This window comes from Lepidochelys kempii, chromosome 5 (assembly GCF_965140285.1).
Source record: "Lepidochelys kempii isolate rLepKem1 chromosome 5, rLepKem1.hap1, whole genome shotgun sequence".
In the NCBI taxonomy this organism is placed as follows: domain Eukaryota; kingdom Metazoa; phylum Chordata; order Testudines; family Cheloniidae; genus Lepidochelys; species Lepidochelys kempii.
In genome coordinates, this window is record NC_136384.1 from 46,634,716 (window position 1) to 46,651,748 (window position 17,033).

Consider the following 17,033-nt stretch of genomic DNA (forward strand, 5'->3'; position numbering starts at 1 on the left):
TGTCATCTCTTCCTTTTGAATCAGTGGCAGCTATTTTCAGAGCTTGATAGCCGACAGAGAGGTTTAAAGTTTGTAATTCTGGATTTAGCTGAGTTGAGGTTGCAGTGAGTGCAATTAAAACATAAGGGCCAGACCACTCATTCCTAGGGTAAAACCAGCAGGAGGAAGTTCTGACAGAAGAAATCAAAAAACCAACAAGGATGAGTGACAAGTTGTGCTGACATAAGTGGTAGCATAGACATGGCCTAAGGCTTTTATTGCACAAGGTCATCATTCCACTACTAGTTACCTTGCTTAACCCCAATTTTGTTTCTTCATGTGTTGGGGAAAGAGTGTAGCGTTTTACAACTAATATTGACTGCAGATTAAAGCTTCAGATGAACAGAACTGTGGATGAGCTTTATTTCTTCAACAGTTAACATCTCCTGCAGTACTGAAAGAGTTTGAAGTTGGTATAAAATTTGACAATAGGAAGCTGAAGTAAATCTTTATACACAGCATTTATAGTCAGAAAACTGATATTGTATTTAACAAACTGAGTTCAACTGACAACACTCTGAAGTTTCCTGGGAGATCTTTCCAACAGAAACTGCAACGAGAGTCAAGTCTGTCAGCATATAATTGGTTCAAGATATAACCAGAACACTTGCTCGTAAATGAAAGAATGAGAAGAACAAACATTTTACAGTATAAAACATAGAAGTCAACTTATTTGAATAAAAATCCATTGGAAAAAAATATAATCAGAGCTGAAACTTCGTGTAGTGGTACATTATGGGAATAATGAATATAGACAGTTCACCAAAAACACCATTCGTCAAATATACACAATGCAGCATTATAATACACAGCAAACTGCCTCAGCTATGACAAAAATAAGGTTCGATTACAATTTTAACAAAAATATAGCTTATATACATTTCTCTGCATGGAAATTGTACGGTTTCCATTTGTTTACATAACTTGGTACAAAACATAGAAAAAATGTTGGCACATTATGTAAGCTTCCTGCAGTAAACTACAATCATTGTCATTTTTTCCTCCACAGCAGTATATCTGTTTTCTTTTTACCTGGTTTACTACTTGATACAGCACAAGACAGAGGTATAGAGCTTGTCCCAAGTCCTTTATTTTCTCTGAGCAATGCGTTACCTCTTTCTACGAAGTCACAGCTCGCAACTCTTGACTGCAGCTTGGAGTGCACAGTGTTAAAAATCAGTAATTGCTGTTAGCTGTTTTGCTAGTATTAAACAAAGTCTAAAATCTGAACTCAGGGTTTGCACAAAGTCATGATTAAAATGAGGTGTATAAAAATATGCATTTGTGCTTTGGAAGCGTTACCATAAATTTCATATTTTAAAACTAATGAAAATACTATGTTCAGTTTCTAACTTATTTACAGCTTTTGAAATACTTTTTACATCATCTAATAAAACAGCATATTCTATTAGAGGGATTAGAGGGGAAAAAAGCATAAGTTATAATGCTGTTATAATTTATAACCTGAAAACTCTTAAAAAGCTACAGGTCCATACTCATATATAATGTGTGTGTGTGTGTGTGTGTATATATATATATATATATACACATACACACACACACACACAAACACACACACACACCCCCCACAACATATGGCCTTGTGTCCATAAAATTTAGATTTAATAAAATCTTAGTGACCATGTGTACAAACAACATTTTATTAAAAAGTTTGTTGATCAATCCCACGCTGTATTGGCTTACATGTAAAATATGACAAAATGTCTCTTGGTAACCTCTGTATGATGGCAGAGAAAAGAGTGAATCGCACCAATTATATGAACCATGATAAATCCCCTCTATTTAACAAATGTAATTAAATTAGACTGATTTAATTATAACAATCAAGAGTTTATATAGGAAAGGAGAGAAACAGATTGATCTGTGCAATATGACAGAGGTAAAATTATATTCAATCTTTGATTAATAACAAATGGTTTAAGTTGTAGGCAGTCTAGGCAGTGTTCCTCTGAAAGCAGTAGGTTTTGCAACTATTGATGAAGCCTCACTTGTTCTACTCTAGAGCTTCTCTTTAGAAATAAAGTTCTTAAAAGGTTTTCCTTGTGAGGAAAACTTACATAATGGGGGCAAATTTATGCCAAATTATGGTGGTTTTTACTCTATTTTGTGTTTGATTAACTTATTTGCATTTCACAGGTGAATAGATTACACTTTTGTTGGAGAACCATTTGTAAATAGTATATTTAAGTCACTAAATAAAATTGCACCAGTTACAAGATTTGACAAACGCACTAAAACAAACATTACAAATTAGCTTTAGAAATACCTGTTCTGCCATGAAAGGATAGTTCCAAAGACCATTTATTCATCTCCAGTTACATACCTTGATGAAAAACAATTTTGTTGAATTTAGAGCATTTTAAAAGTGAGGAGTAAAATATTTTCTCCTTGCTGCAGAGTTTTTAAGTTCATATTAAAGGAGACACAATGCCTCTTGTATCTAATTTAGTAAATGATTCACAGTGTGACTGGTAGATCAAGAGGTCCTGTTTTCTTCTCTTTGCTTCAGTTGTTGTTTTCTGCTGAAAGCCTGAGACTCTTGCATTTTAACTCATCTAATGTTTTCCAGTGTTTGTAGTTAACAGCCAAGTGTTGCATCAAATCAGGTAGATGTGCAAATGCTGCAGTGGACAGAAGGAACAGTAACATATCACAGCTTTGTACGGCATAGTGTTCAGAAGGATAGCACCAGCCTCACTTGGCCTAACGTTTACACTATTATAATCTGGCAGGTGATCTGGGTGTAACCTTGCCATCCTTTTACATGTTGCACTACTATTAAGTAGTGTTATTAGGGGCAAGATTCTGCGCTGTTTTCACAACAGCAGCACCGGTAAGCAAATCCTATTTTTATGAGTGGGCTGATTTATCAATAATTCTGGTACACTAACAGGAAGATATATCTTAATTTTCATTTGCTCAGAAGAAATATTTTGCTAAAGGAGAAAGTTGGTAAAAAATAACAATTTTCATCTTAAATCATTAAGGTGAATAAAATGTTTTATTTTTAAAAGTACTTGATTCTCTGAAATGATCTACAATAATGTTCAATTTCAGTATAAATCATGCAATTTACACAACTAATGTTTAGATCCTCCTGCATATTCAGTATTGACACAGTTATTGAAATGGAAAACAGTAGAACAGGGCTTGAGACAATTCATGAGAGAATATCATCAAGTTTGTAACAGGGATTTGCTCTTCAACAGAGAAAGAAGAAAATGTAAACTTCTTACCATCCCAGGCATCAAACATGTCTGTTATAAAATAATCGATGAAGGATATCTGAGACTTGGGGATGCTACAGGTCTTTCGATCAAATACTGGCATTACAACTGGTAGACCCTGTCTTTTCTCTTCATCTGTCTGTAGAAAACAAAGCTAATATTAGCCTTTAAAGCTTTGCCTTTGCCCTCCTAGGGTGATGACAAGCTGAGGATTAGGTGAATTTGTAAGTAGACCAAAACAATAAGTGGTTCTTTAGCCAATCACCAGAACACAAAAATTGCAAACTAGTAGTTTAATGTGATTAATTCCTTGGGGGGATTACTGTGTCCTTGGTTAAGATGGATTAACAACTCCTAGTTCAAGGATCATGTTTATTTTTTTTGGAGGGGAAAAAACAAACAAACAAAAAAAATCTACTTATAACAACATTACTAACCCTGACACTTTCACTGTGTGGACCCGCTGTCATTGCTGCATTGACGTGTCCACCATGCCCTATTCCATAGTCCTAGCTAGAGACCCACTACAGAGCTCTGTCCACGGTGCACAGAAGAGATACAAATAGGGAAATCTTTTCCCTCTTATCTTTTGCCCTTTTCCTTAACTGTAATTATACTTATTTTTATAATTATAAAGATTTATAATATTAAAACAAATCAGACAAGTGCCTAGAGCTAGAGTCAGCTGCTGCCTCATAATGACAGTAAGTACTAATTAAATTGTAACAACATCTTTATTTCGCAGTACATTTTTATAATATTTTAATCAATGTTTAATCAAGTCCATGTTAAGAGTTAGGGTTAGAAAGTATCCAGAGGCTCAACTCAGTGGAATAAAGCTGAACTCCAAAACGTTCTGAGAACTGTCACTATGGTTTCCATTAATAACCGTGCCATATCTCCCATTTGGATTTTGACAGCTGAAATGTATCAGCCATCTGTCTCCCGTGCAGCTCTTAGTTTCCTCGAGCACACTGTTTGGGAAATCACACAGGGTAAATAATATTTTGCATTGCTACGGCGGTCATTTAAGTGCTTTACGCTCAAGCCAACACTGAGACTGGGATGAGAGATCACTTCTCTCACCGCTGAAACATTGCCACTAGCGGCGTGGCACCCAAGAGCTTTTCAATAGTCCACAGTGCTTTGGAGCAGGAACTGAAGACTATTTCATTTTCAGGAAACTGCAGGAAATGTCTGGAGGAGGCATAACGGCACTAAAAGTGAGGAAGGAAAGTGGGGCTCACGTCCCTAGTCTTATGAAGGTTACCATGGCAACTTTAGTGATCACATGTGGTTGGTCTTACAGCATATCTGAAAAGTAACACCTCCAATAGCAGAGTGCTGCATAACCCCACACGGAGATATTAGTTCAAGTATGACAGAGGGAAACGTATCCTCCACTGAACACCAAGGTGTCCCTGCAGACACAGAATTCTTTACTACCTTCATCTGGGAGAGTGGTCTGACTGGAAACTGGAATGGTGATTGTAACATGATGAGTAATTATCTCTTGGGCTGTTGGGCAGACTGAGAAGGTAACAGAAAGTAGAACAATTGAAGCATGAAAGTGCTCTCCAAATAGTTTCACGTTGCAAACCTAATACTAAACTCAGTCTGGCCCTGTAGGCAGCAGGTCATGAATAAGGCTACGTTTTAGTCATGGGTATTCTTAGTGAAAGCCATGGACAGGTCATGGGCAGTAAACAAAAATTCACAGCCCGTGACCTGTCCACGACTTTTACTAAAAATACCCCTGACTAAAATTGGGGGGGACGGGGACTCAGGGGGGCACCACAGGTGCTGGGGATGGGGGTGCAGCCCGGGGGGAGGGCACTGTGGGTGCTGGGGAAGGAGGCTCAGGGGTGAGGGTGCGGGTGCTGGGAGGGGGCTGGTGGGGCTGGGGCAGGCTCCTTAACCAGCTCCTGGGAAGCGGCGGCCCAAGCTCCGCATGCTGCCCCAAGCCCTGGTTCTGCAGCTCCTATTGACTGGGAACTATGGCCAATGGAAGCTGCGGGGATGGTGCCTGGCTGCTGGCAGATGCTGCATGTGGAGCGAGGGGAGCAGAGGGAGAGGAGCCCCCACTAGGTGAGCAGCAGCCCCAACCCCAAGCTACGTCCCCCAAAATTTCCTGCTGCTGGGAGTCAGGGAGGCCCAAGATTGCCCCAGCATCAGCCAGTGCGACTCCTGGGCCAGCCACATGGGCTGCTGCAGAAGTCACAGAATCCGTGACTTCTGTGACAAACCCAGAGCCTTAGTCATGAATAGTTGAAGGTTTAGATGTGGGCATGTTTTTCTCGTATGAAACAGAGAGATCCTAGTAGTGGGAGAAAAGTAGATTAAAACCATTTCTATTTTGAATCTATAGGAATATTAGATGGACTCTAAAGTGACTAGCACAGAGTGGATGGTATGTGTGCACTTGTGTGTGAGCTAATAAGATGTATTCAAATAATAATAATAAATAATAATAATAAAACATACCTGTGCAAAATATTCCTCTGAAATCCTCCCAGCCCATTCAATACACAGTTCTAAAGGGCGACAAGGATTTGCTACATCTGCACATTTTATCATCATGCGCTTGATCAGTGTCTGGTTCTCTGGAAAATTCTTTATGTTGGGTGCACATTCACAGTCACTGCCCTCACTCTGTAACAGGGGGAGTCAGTCACAGTTTGGTGGCAACATCAGTACTGACAACAAGTATAAACTCATCATTGTTTCATTCCTCTCTGAAACACTTCTAATAAATGCGCACCGTCTCCAATTATATACATGGTACTCTAGATTCTGAAGAACGGCCATACTGGGTCAGACCAATTGGCTATCTAGCCCAGTATCTTGTCTTCTGACAGTGGCCAAAGCCAGATGCTTCAGAGGGAGTTAAAAGAACAGGGAAGTTTATCCCATGATCCATCCCCTGTCATCCAGTCCCAGCTTCCAGCTATCAGAGGTGTAGAGACACCCAGTGCATGAGGTTGCGTCCCTGACCATCTTGGTTAATAGCGATTCATGGACTTATGCTCCATGAAATTATCTAATTCTTTTCTGAACCCACTTATACTTTTGGCCTTCACAACATCCCCTGCAAACGAGATCCACAGGTTGACTGTGCGTTGAAGTACTCCTTACGTTTGTTTTAAACCTGCTGCCTATTAATTTCATTAGGTGGCCCTTGGTCCTTGTGTTATGTGAAGGAGTAAATAACACTTCCTTAGTCACTGTCTCCAAACCAGTCATGATTTTATAGACCTCGATCATATCCCCCCTCAAGAGTCTCTTTTCCAAGCTGAACAGTCCCAGTCTTTTTAATCTCTCTTCATACGGAAGCGGTTCCATTCCCCTACTCATTTCTGTTGCCCTTCTCTGTACTTTTGACAATTCTAATTGTCTTTTTTGAGATGAGGCGATCAGAACTGCATGCAGTATTCAATGTGTGGGTGGACCATGGATTTATAGTGTGGCATTATGATATTTTCTGCCTTACTACCTATCCCTGAAGATGTTTTCAGAGGACTAGCCACAATGACTCCAAGATCTCTTTCTGAGTGGTAATAGCTAATTTAGGCGCATCATTTTAGGCCATCCACTACTATCACTCATTTTGAAAGATTTAGGCAGGTATGCGGGTTGCAGCTTCCTCCTCTGCATCAGCTCTGTTTGCATTAATTTCTGCTAGTGTTGGGAGTAAAAATGCATTACTTTGCATTTATTAACATTGAATGTCATCTGCCATTTTCTTTGCTCAGTGACCCAGTTTTGTGATATCCCCTTGTAAATCTTCACAGTCTGCTTTGGACTTAACTATTTTGAGTAAATTTTATATAATCTGCAAACTTTGCTATCTCACTGTTGACCCCCTTTTCCAGATAATTCCTGAGTATATTGAACAGCACAGGTCCCAGTACAGATTCTTGGGGAACCCTGCTATTTACCTCTCTCCACTGTGAAAACCAACCATTTATTCCTACACTTTGTTTCCTGTCTTTTAACCAGTTACTGATCCATGAGAGGACCTTCCTTCTTGTGGCATGACTGCTTACTTTGCTTAAGAGCCTTTGGTGAGGCTTTCTGAAAGTCCAAATACACTATCCACTGGATCACCCTTGTCCACTGTTGTTAACCTCCTCAAAGAATTCTAACAGATGGATGAGGCATGGTTTCACTTTACGAAAGCCATACTGACTTTTCGCCAACATATCATGTTACTCCATGTGTGTGATACTTCTTTCCTTTATTATAGTTTCAACCAATTTTCCTGGTACTGAAGTTAGGCTCACTGGCCTGTAATTGCCAGGATTGCCTCTGGCGACTTAAAAAAAAAAATCAGCACCACATTAGCTATCTGCCAGTCATCTGGAACACAAGCTGATTTAAGTGATAGGTAATGTACATAGTTAAGGCTATGATTTAGTCGTGGAGGGTGCGGAAGTCATGGAATCCATGACTTCGAGACCTCCGTGACTTCAGCCTGTGGTGACTGGGAGCTGTGGGGGTATCGTGTCCCGTCCCCCCTCCCGCTTGGCTCCCAGCCGTTGTGGGCCTGCAGATCCGAGCCACAGGGGACCCTGGAGCTCTGAGCCCCAACAGGTGGTGTGGGCCCAGAGCTACCCATTTTGACTTGTGAGGTAACTCCCTTCTCTTCATGTGTCAGTCAGTATATAATGCCTGCATCTGTAATTTTCACTCCATGCATCTGAAGAAGTGGGTTTTTTACCCACGAAAGCTTATGCTCAAATAAATCTGTTAGTCTTTAAGGTGCCACTGGACTCCCTGCTGTTTTTGTCAAACACGGCTACCCCCAATACTGGACATTTTGTCATGCATATTTTTAGTAAAAGTCACAGACAGGTCACGGGCTTATGTAAATTTTTCTTTATTGTTTATGACCTGTCCGTGACTTTTTCTAAAAATATCTGTGACAAAAATCTGTGTCTTACACATAGTTAGTAGTTCTGCAATTTCACATTTGAGTTCCTTCAGAACTCTTGGGTGAATACCATCTGCTCCTGATGACTTATAACTGTTTAAATTTATCAATTTGTTCCAAAACCTCCTCTACTGACACCTCATTCTGAGACAGTTCCTCAGATTTGTCACCTAAAAAGAATGGTTCAAATGTGGGAATCTCCCTTACATCCTTTGCAGCATAGACTGATGCAATGACTTCATTTAGCTTCTCTGCAATGGCTTTGTCTTCCTTGAATGCTTGATTGTCCAGTGGCCCCACTGATTGTTTGGCAGGCTTCCTGCTTCTGTTGTACTTACAAACGAACAACAAAAATTTTAGTCTTTTGCTAGTTACTCTTCAAAACTTTGTTTTTGGCTTGCCTAGTTATATTTTTACACTTGACTTGCCAGAGTTTATGCTCCTTTCTATTTCATAGAATCATAGAATATCAGGGTTGGAAGGGACCTCAGGAGGTCATCTAGTCCAACCCCCTGCTCAAAGCAGGACCAATCCCCAATTAAATATTTTCCTCAGTAAGATTTGACTTCCAATTTTTAAAGGATCTCTTCTTGTCTTTAACCACCTCTTTTACTCTGTTTTGCCATGGTGACTTTTTTTTTTTTTTGATACTCTGGTTGTTTTTTTTAATTTGGGGTTGTGATAGTGTGTTCACCCTGCACTTGCCTGGAAAAGGTTAATGTAGGCTAAGAGGAGGGAGAATTGATCAAACAGGCCATAGCTGAGAGGAATCAGGTGGCTATGCAATGCCCTGAACGAAGAGGAATGAGATGGGCTGGATTTATCAAGGCAGGAAGCTGATAGTAGAAGGGACTGCTGGGAAAGTCTGCAGTCACTCCCTGGGAGAAGGGAGGTGCACTTGGACTGGCAAACCCAATGAGGGGAGGAAGGTAGGACAGGGCTCGGGGAAAGGCAGTAAGGTCTAGAAAGGAACAAACTTTGACTGCTGGTTAGAGGGTCCCTGAACCGAAACCCAGAATAAATGGCAGGCCCGGGTTCCCATGCCAGCCACTGAGGGAGTGGCACTACAAGGCAGTGAATGGAAAGACTGCCTAGGACTGCTGAAGGAAGATTTTTGTACCCTGGGAGGAGAATACATGTAGAATGACTTGGCCGGATGGCTAAGTCATGAAGAGGCAGCAGCAACTCGTGATGCAAGAGAGGTGCTGCACACCCAGAGGTGGAGAGACGGTGTGCAACTGTGGGAAGGGGTGTCGACCTTGCAAGCTAGTCTCCACAACTCCCAGGAGGTAGTGTAATCCTAGCAGTGGTGAGTGGATCACCTCGTCATAGGAGTATACATATAGTTTGAGCCTCTATTATGGTGAGCAACGTGTTCCAGCAACAGGTTAAATACAAAAAGCAGAGAGGAGAAAGTTTCTCTTGTGTACAGCAGTATTACTAGGTAGTTATAATCACATTACCTGCGTTAGAAGTTTGGGAGATTTTCAGAATTAGTTATGAAGTCAGCAAAAGAAAGAGTCACTGACTTTTTCTTTCCTCATCAACCAAGAAAAGCAATTGTGGGGGTGGCTGTTTGTGATGTGGACAAAGGACTACCAATCTTATTGCATAGGTATCACCCGATAGCTGGAAGCTAGTAAACAGCTTTCAGTCATAAAAGTGATCTGGAGTGGAATTAGCATTTTAGAGGTGACATTATAACAATATGTAGAACTTATGTAGCACTTATAAAGCTCTTTGAGATCTACATCTGAGAAAGGAGGGAAGGTCTGATCCTCACTTTATAGATGGGGAAACTTGGGCACAGAGATATAAAGTGACTTGCCCATGGCATTTTGGAGGATAGAGCAGCAGCTCCAGTTAGTTTTTATAAGTTTTGAAACAAACAGTAATTTCCCTGTGTGGCCTTTGGGCTGGATTTTAAGCCCCAGAGTAGGAATTACTCCTTTATGCCTTGGGTAGCTTTGAGACAGCCCAGAAAACCATCAGTGAAACAGAAAGGAAGAGGTCATTTGCAAGAGCTCTCTACTTCCTAAGCAATTTTGCAGTTCACCCCTTACCAGCTGCTTTGCAGAGTGGGTGGCAGGGTTGGAACATTTGTGGCAAACCTCTGATGGAGCAGTCTTCTGGGCCATGTATAGTTTACAAGGGCACAGGCAGTGACGGATTAGCCACTGGGCCAACGGGGCCTGTGCCCTGAGCCACAGCCAATTACGGGCCCTCCAGAAAAATGAACGCCCCCACACCCTGCCCGCCCGGTGCTCCTGCTGGGGAGTGAGGCCAGGGCAAGGGGGCCTGCCCTGCTCTACCCACCTGGCATTCCTGCCAGGGAGTGGGGAAGCCCCTGCACCCTGACCCCGCTCCCTGGCAGGAGTGCTGGGCTAGTGGGTGGGTGGGTGGGGGGAGACGGAGCAGGGCAAGCCCGTGCCTGACTCCATTTCCCCAGCATAAGCACTGGAGGAGGTCTGCGGGCGGAAGGGGTGGGGAGGAGCCCCCACTTGCTCTGGCCCAGGGCTCCACAAACCCCTAATCCATCCCTGGGCACAGACATGTTATGGTGGATTGGCTCCTTATTGAGCAATAAAACTGAGCTCACCATGACATTAATGCTGCTCACAAAAGTAATATATTTGTGTAATTATGTCCTCCCTTCTCTTACTACATTCAACTCAGTCAAAAATTGAACATAAATACTTTTTATCACTAGTGCTGAAATTAATGTCTGTGTGGTTTATGAGGAAATATTTTGCAGTGACTGTTACCAATTTGGGGCATTACTCTTATCTCAATATTTAACGGTTAATTTTATTCAGCATAGGTTTACCAGCAAAGAGCCGCCAAATTAATGCTTCCTCCTAACTGTTGTTAAAGATCAAAAATAGGAAGAGGCACCATTAACAATACCTACAACAAACTACTGCTGGGGGAGGAAAGCTGGTAATATCACTCTTTTCTGTGTTGCAGTTTTATTACTCCCCAAGTCTTTGTATATTTTACAATAGTCTCTGCTATAAACTGGTAAAATAAAGGAGAGTCAATCACTCAATCAGAGGAAATGCTTTTTATAGCTTAAAAATGCTGACTGAAGCAGAATGTATGAAAAACATGCAGTGGCACATCAGTAAGTGCTAAATCCCTTTACTACAGGAATGTGGGACTTTCAAAACCACCTCGGGGATTTAGGAGCACAATGACATTCAGTGGTACTTGTGCACCTAAGCTGACGGGGCACTCAACTGTTGGAAAACATATATTAAAATGGATCTACTCCTGAAAGACTTCAGAACGATTCCAGCTTTAATAATGAATAGCCGGTGCAGAGAGCTACAGCCTCAAGATTTGCATTCAGAACTACGGTTCATCTCTAAGGAAGCTATGCAGGCTGTAGAATTTCTTCCACGTTTCTGCAAGTGGGAAGCTGGCCAAAGCCCACGCCCCAGCATGCCATGCCTAGCAAGCTAGGCAACAACTCTGAAGATGGCAAGCAAAGAGGCTTATTCCTCAACGGGAAGTGTAATAATGGTCTTAATTTGTCAAACTGCATTCAGTCATCCAAATTCTACTACAAAATGACACTCCTCAACTGAAAAAAATCCATTCCAGCTATTCACCACACCTCCATGAAACAATGGAGGAAGCAGATGTTCCTTGTTTAAAGATATATGAAATAGCTAGATACAGGTAAGAGTGCAAGGATTACTGTTATCAGAACTGCCTAGGTATAGCGGTGGGTGCTACCCTTCAGGAAACACTAGGTTAGGTGTAATCTCCTCTCTCGTCTTGAGTTTACAGATACAAGGGACTTCTGTCCTTCCTATAAACATGGCAAAGGATAGTGGGAAGGATTAGTGGTAAACAGCAATAAAATGGTGGTCCACAAACCTCTCCCCCAGTTCTGTCAGGTACACTCCTGCAGTTAGGGAAGGGTCTTTACTGCAGATGGGATACTATCTATGGAAAAATCATATCTGCTATCTACTCATGTTATTGAGCAGCTGGGGATTTTTAAGACTCTGAAAGAGAGATTTGCATATTGTCTAACAATTAAACTAGATCTTTCTACATGTAACTGACCATGCCTTCCTGGGGAGAAAGCTACTGTATGTGGGAAAGGCTGGTGATAATTTTATTTGCAAGACAAAGGAACTTTGAAATTAATAAGAAGAGGCAGGAGAAGGACAACTGCCTCCCTGAACAAATGAGGCAAAGTTTAATAATCTTGGAAAATACCACATTTTCAGGGGACAGAGACATTAAATCACTGTCCAAAATCCCATGACCTCATAGTGAACATATTAATGCATTCTCACAACTGTCCCTTCAAAGGGTATAAAGAATATAACTGGCAGGCAAAGGGGCCATTTAATACCAGAAGTAAATTAACATACCCATATATGAACAAAGAAAAATCTTGATATGAGCTTGTTTGAGGCACAGAAGCCTAAAGATGTGAGCATTTATTTCCAGAGCATTTGGTGTTTACCTAGATAAAGTGAGGGGAGTCTTAGATCTAGGTATGTATTTTTGTGTCATTTACCTTTGATTTGATAGCATTTTCTCAATTTTTCTAATACATTTATTTTCTTTAAGCAGAGGCTTAAGTAGATTTTTTTTTTTTAAGTGGCCAAGACTGTTTTGAGGAACTTTGTGGCAGTTGATTATTGGGACACAGACCAAACATTTGACTTTGAGGAGAGACAAACAGGGATGAGAGGCACCAGACCTGGAGCACTCAGTCAAAAAGCACAGGGCATAAGACTGATCCCAAGAGATGTTGTCAAGAAGCTGACTACAGCTGCTTAAGGAGCACGGGGTGACAAATAGGAGCGACAAAAGAGGGGACCAAAGGCAGAATGATAAAAGGGAGGGGGTTGGGGTGCGGGCTCCGGCAAAACGATAAATAGAGTGATAAAAAGAAAAAAAGTGAGAATTATTCAATCTTTCTTAAAGGTTCCAGAAATGGGTTTCATTTTAAAATAGTTAAGGCCAAATTGTCAATAGCTTTTCTAATTGCACATGTAAAGTCTGCTGATGCCTTTATTAATTCATATAAAAATCCACATTTGGAAACACAAACTGACCTGGATAACTACACACAAATGCTGATTCTGCTCAGCATGTAGAATTTTGCACAAATGGATATATTTCCAAATTTTGTTGATACAGTTAGGAAGACTTGGAACCCTGGACTTCAGAATAGCAGACTGACTCCCTCAGGGAACTGATGGGCAGGATCCCCTGGGAGGCTAATATGATGGGGGGAAAGAGTCCAGGAGAACTGGCTGTATTTTAAAGAAGACTTATTGAGGGCACAGGAACAAACCATCCCGATGTGCAGAAAGAATAGCAAATATGGCAGTTGACCAGCTTGTCTTAACAGAGAAATCTTTGGTGAGCTTAAACACAAAAAGGAAGCTTGCAAGAAGTGGAAACTTGGACAGATGACTAGTGAGGAGTACAAAAATATTGCTATAGCATGCAGGGGTATAATCAGAAGGCCAAAGCACAATTGGAGTTGCAGCTAGCAAGGGATGTGAAGGGTAACAAGAAGGGTTTCTACAGGCATGTTAGCAACAAGAAGGCGGCCAGGGAAAGTGTGGGACCCTTACTGAATGGGAGAGGCAACCTAGTGAGAGATGATGTTGAAAAAGCTTAAGTACTCAATGTTTTTTTTGCCTCGGTCTTGGCAAGGTCAGCTCCCAGACTGCTGCACTGGGCAGCACAGCATGGGGAGTAGGTGAGCAGCCTTCAGTGGGCAAAGAACACGTTAAGGACTATTTAGAAAAGCTGGATATACACAAGTCCATGGGGCCGGATCTAATGCGTCTGAGGGTCCTGAGGGAGTTGGCTGGTGTGATTGCAGAGCCATTGGCCATTATCTTTGAAAACTCATGGTGATCGGGGGAGATCCTGGATGATTGGAAAAAGGCAAATATACTGCCATCTTTAAAAAAGGGAAGAAGGAGAATCTGGGGAACTACAGACCAGTCAGCCTCACCTCAGTCCCTGGAAAAATCATGGAGCAGGTCCTCAAAGACTCAATTTTGAAGCACTTGAAAGAGAGAAAGGTGATCAGGAAGAGTCAACATGGATTCACCAAGGGCAAGTCATGCCTGACCAACCTGATTGCCTTTTATGATGAGATAACTGGCTCTGTGGATATGGGGAGAGTGGTGGATGTGATATATCTTGACTTTAGCAAAGCTTTTGATATGGTCTCCCACAGTATTCTTGCCAGCAAGTTAAAAAAGTATGGATTGGATTAATGGACTATAAGGTGGATAGAAAGCTGGCTAGATCGTTGGGCTGAACGGGTAGCGATCAATGGCTTGATGTCTAGTTGGCTGCCGGTATCAAGCGGTGTGCCCCAGAGATCTGTCCTGGGGCAGGTTTTGTTCAGCATCTTCATTAATGATCTGAATGATGGGATGGATTGCACTCTCAGCAAGTTCACTGATGACACTAAGCTGGGGGGAGAGGTAGATATGCTGGACGGTAGCGATAGGGTCCAGAGTGACCTAGACAAATTGGAGGATTGGGCCAAAAGAAATCTGATGAAGTTCAACAAAGACAAGTGCAGAGTCCTGCACTTAGGATCGAAAAATCCCATGCACTGCTATAGGCTGGGGACCGACTGGCTAAGCGGCAATTCTGCAGAAAAGGACCTGGGGATTATAGTGGACGAGAAGCTGGATATGAGTCAACAGTTGCCAAGAAGGCTAATGGCATATTGGGCTGCATTAGTAGGAGCACTGCCAGCAGATCAAGGGAAGTCATTATTGCCCTCTATTCGGCACTGGTTAGGCCACATGTGGAGTGTTGCATCCAGTTTTGAGCCCTCTACTACAGAAAGAATGTGGAAAAATTGGAAAGAGTCCAGCAGAGGGCAACAAAAATGCTTTGGGCGCTGGGGCACATGACTTATGAGGAGAGGCTGAGGGAACTGGGCTTATTTAGTCTGCAGAAGAGAAGAATGAGGGGGGATTTGATAGCAGCCTTCAACTACCTGAAGGAGGGTTCCAAAGAGGATGGAGCTTGGCTGTTCTCAGTGGTGGCAGATTACCAACAAGGAGCAACGGTCTCAAGGGTGATGTCTAGGTTGGATATTAGGAAAAACTATTTCACTAGGAGGGTGGTGTAGCGCTAGAATGCGTTACCTAGGGAGGTGGTGGAATCTTCATCCTTAGAGGCTTTTAAGGCCCGGCTTGACAAAGCCTTGGCTGGGATGATTTAGTTGGGGTTGGTCCTGCTTTGAGCTGGGGGTTGGACTAGGTGACCTCCTGAGGCCTCTTCCAACCCTAATCTTCTATAATTCTATGAAAGTATGGCCTACAACATCAGATGATTTAAGCTCTTTGGGCCAGGGCCTGGCACTATGTTTTCCTGTGTTTGTACTGCATCTAGCACCATAGTGTAAGCAAGGGAATAGTCCCGCTATTGTTGGGAACTTTCCTGGCTTCTGCACTACCCCAGTGAAGTGGACTAGTGAAAGGATCTGAGTCCTTGCTCCCAGTTCCTTTACCCAGTGGCCTCCCTGCCCTTAAGGACTCCCCTTCCACTCTCCTGTCTGGCAGAGTCCTCGTAACCCCAACAAGGCAGGGCCCAGGATTCCTGGGGGGCTCGACCCCCAACCCTGCTGTGGTCACCTAGGACAGGGGCTAGGGTGTCCCCGCTCCGGGGTACGCTCTCTGCACTGGGCACTTCTCTGACCTACTGACTATTACATACAATTTGAAGCAAATGCAAGTTATTTAATCAACAATTAATTTTAAAAAGAATAAGGGGAAATGGGAAAGGTTAAAGGAAACACATCAACCCGCTCTGTGGCAGGGAACATCACAAACAGTGTCTCTGGAATGTCAGGGCAGTTCACAGTCTGTTCCTTGTAAGTCCCAGGCTGCCTTCTCAGACCCTGGCTGTGCTGCAGGGATGCTATGGGTTGGACACTCGCTCTGGTGGTGGCCACAGGTTCTGGGTGGCAGGGCCCTTCTTCCCAGTGTTGCCCCCGCCCTGTCGGGATTATCAATCCCCCTTCGAGTCTGGCCTGCAGAGCCTCCTGGCTGAGGCATCTCCCTGTGTTGGGCCCATTGCCCAGGGTCCCCCCCTCGCTCTCCCCAGCTGCTCACAACACCTGGCTCTGGACTGCTCCTGCCCCAACTCCAGCTCCACTGTCTTAGCTCCAGGTCCACTCTACCTCAGCACAGCTGCTGCTCTGCCTCCAGCTCCCTGGGCTGCTTCTCTGGCCCCTCTGGCTCTGGTTGCTGCAGCTCTCCTCCCAGGACAGGTCTGCTCTGCAGGCTGCTTCTGTGACTCTGCTCCCAGCACTGACCTGCTTCGTGGGCTGGTTTTCTGGCCCCTCTGGCTCTAGTTGCTGCAGCTCTGCTCCCAGGACAGGGTCTGCTCTCTCTGGGCTGCTTTTCTGGTCCCTCTGGATCTGGCACAGCTCTGCTCCCCAGCTTAGCTTGGGCCCCTGCTTTCTCCTTAGCTCGGCCCCTCTGTCTGATCCAGGCATTTCCAGCTCACACAGAGGACAGGACCTCCCCGGCCTCCTGACTCCCTGATTAGCCTGCCCGCCCTGTTATTCAGGCTGACCTGGAGCATTGGCCTCTCCCCATTGTTCCTGGGGGCTGTCAGTCTCAGGGTCCTGATTCCCCATCAACCCTTCCCCCTTTTTAGAACTGGGAGCTAGCAACTGAAACACCCCCACTGAATGTTAGTAAGGGGGCAACAGTCCCCTTACATTTGTCAGGATCTTGATTGTAGCATTTGGGCATTGCCACAGTGCAAATAAATATAAGTACATGAAAACA

At 43.2% G+C, this 17,033-nt stretch overlaps 1 protein-coding gene across 9 annotated transcripts in view; it reads right to left on the reverse strand.

Annotated features, from left to right (window-relative positions):
* Window positions 1-237: 237 nt before the first annotated feature.
* The window catches only part of PDE8B (phosphodiesterase 8B), a 164,782-nt gene continuing 147,986 nt past the window's right edge, over window positions 238-17,033 (reverse strand). For 5 of the 9 annotated variants that reach the window (XM_073344174.2, XM_073344173.2, XM_073344175.2 and 2 more), the window contains 4 exons: window positions 8,428-8,553; window positions 5,772-5,939; window positions 3,297-3,426; window positions 241-2,681 (listed from right to left, as the gene is read on the reverse strand). In XM_073344174.2, the coding sequence (XP_073200275.1) occupies window positions 2,566-2,681; window positions 3,297-3,426; window positions 5,772-5,939; window positions 8,428-8,553 (540 nt within the window). In that variant the 3' untranslated portion in view covers window positions 241-2,565. Of the gene's footprint in view, window positions 2,682-3,296; window positions 3,427-5,771; window positions 5,940-8,427; window positions 8,554-17,033 lie in introns of all 9 variants that reach the window. The other 4 variants (XM_073344170.2, XM_073344169.2, XM_073344172.2 and 1 more) reach the window with 2 other exon arrangements.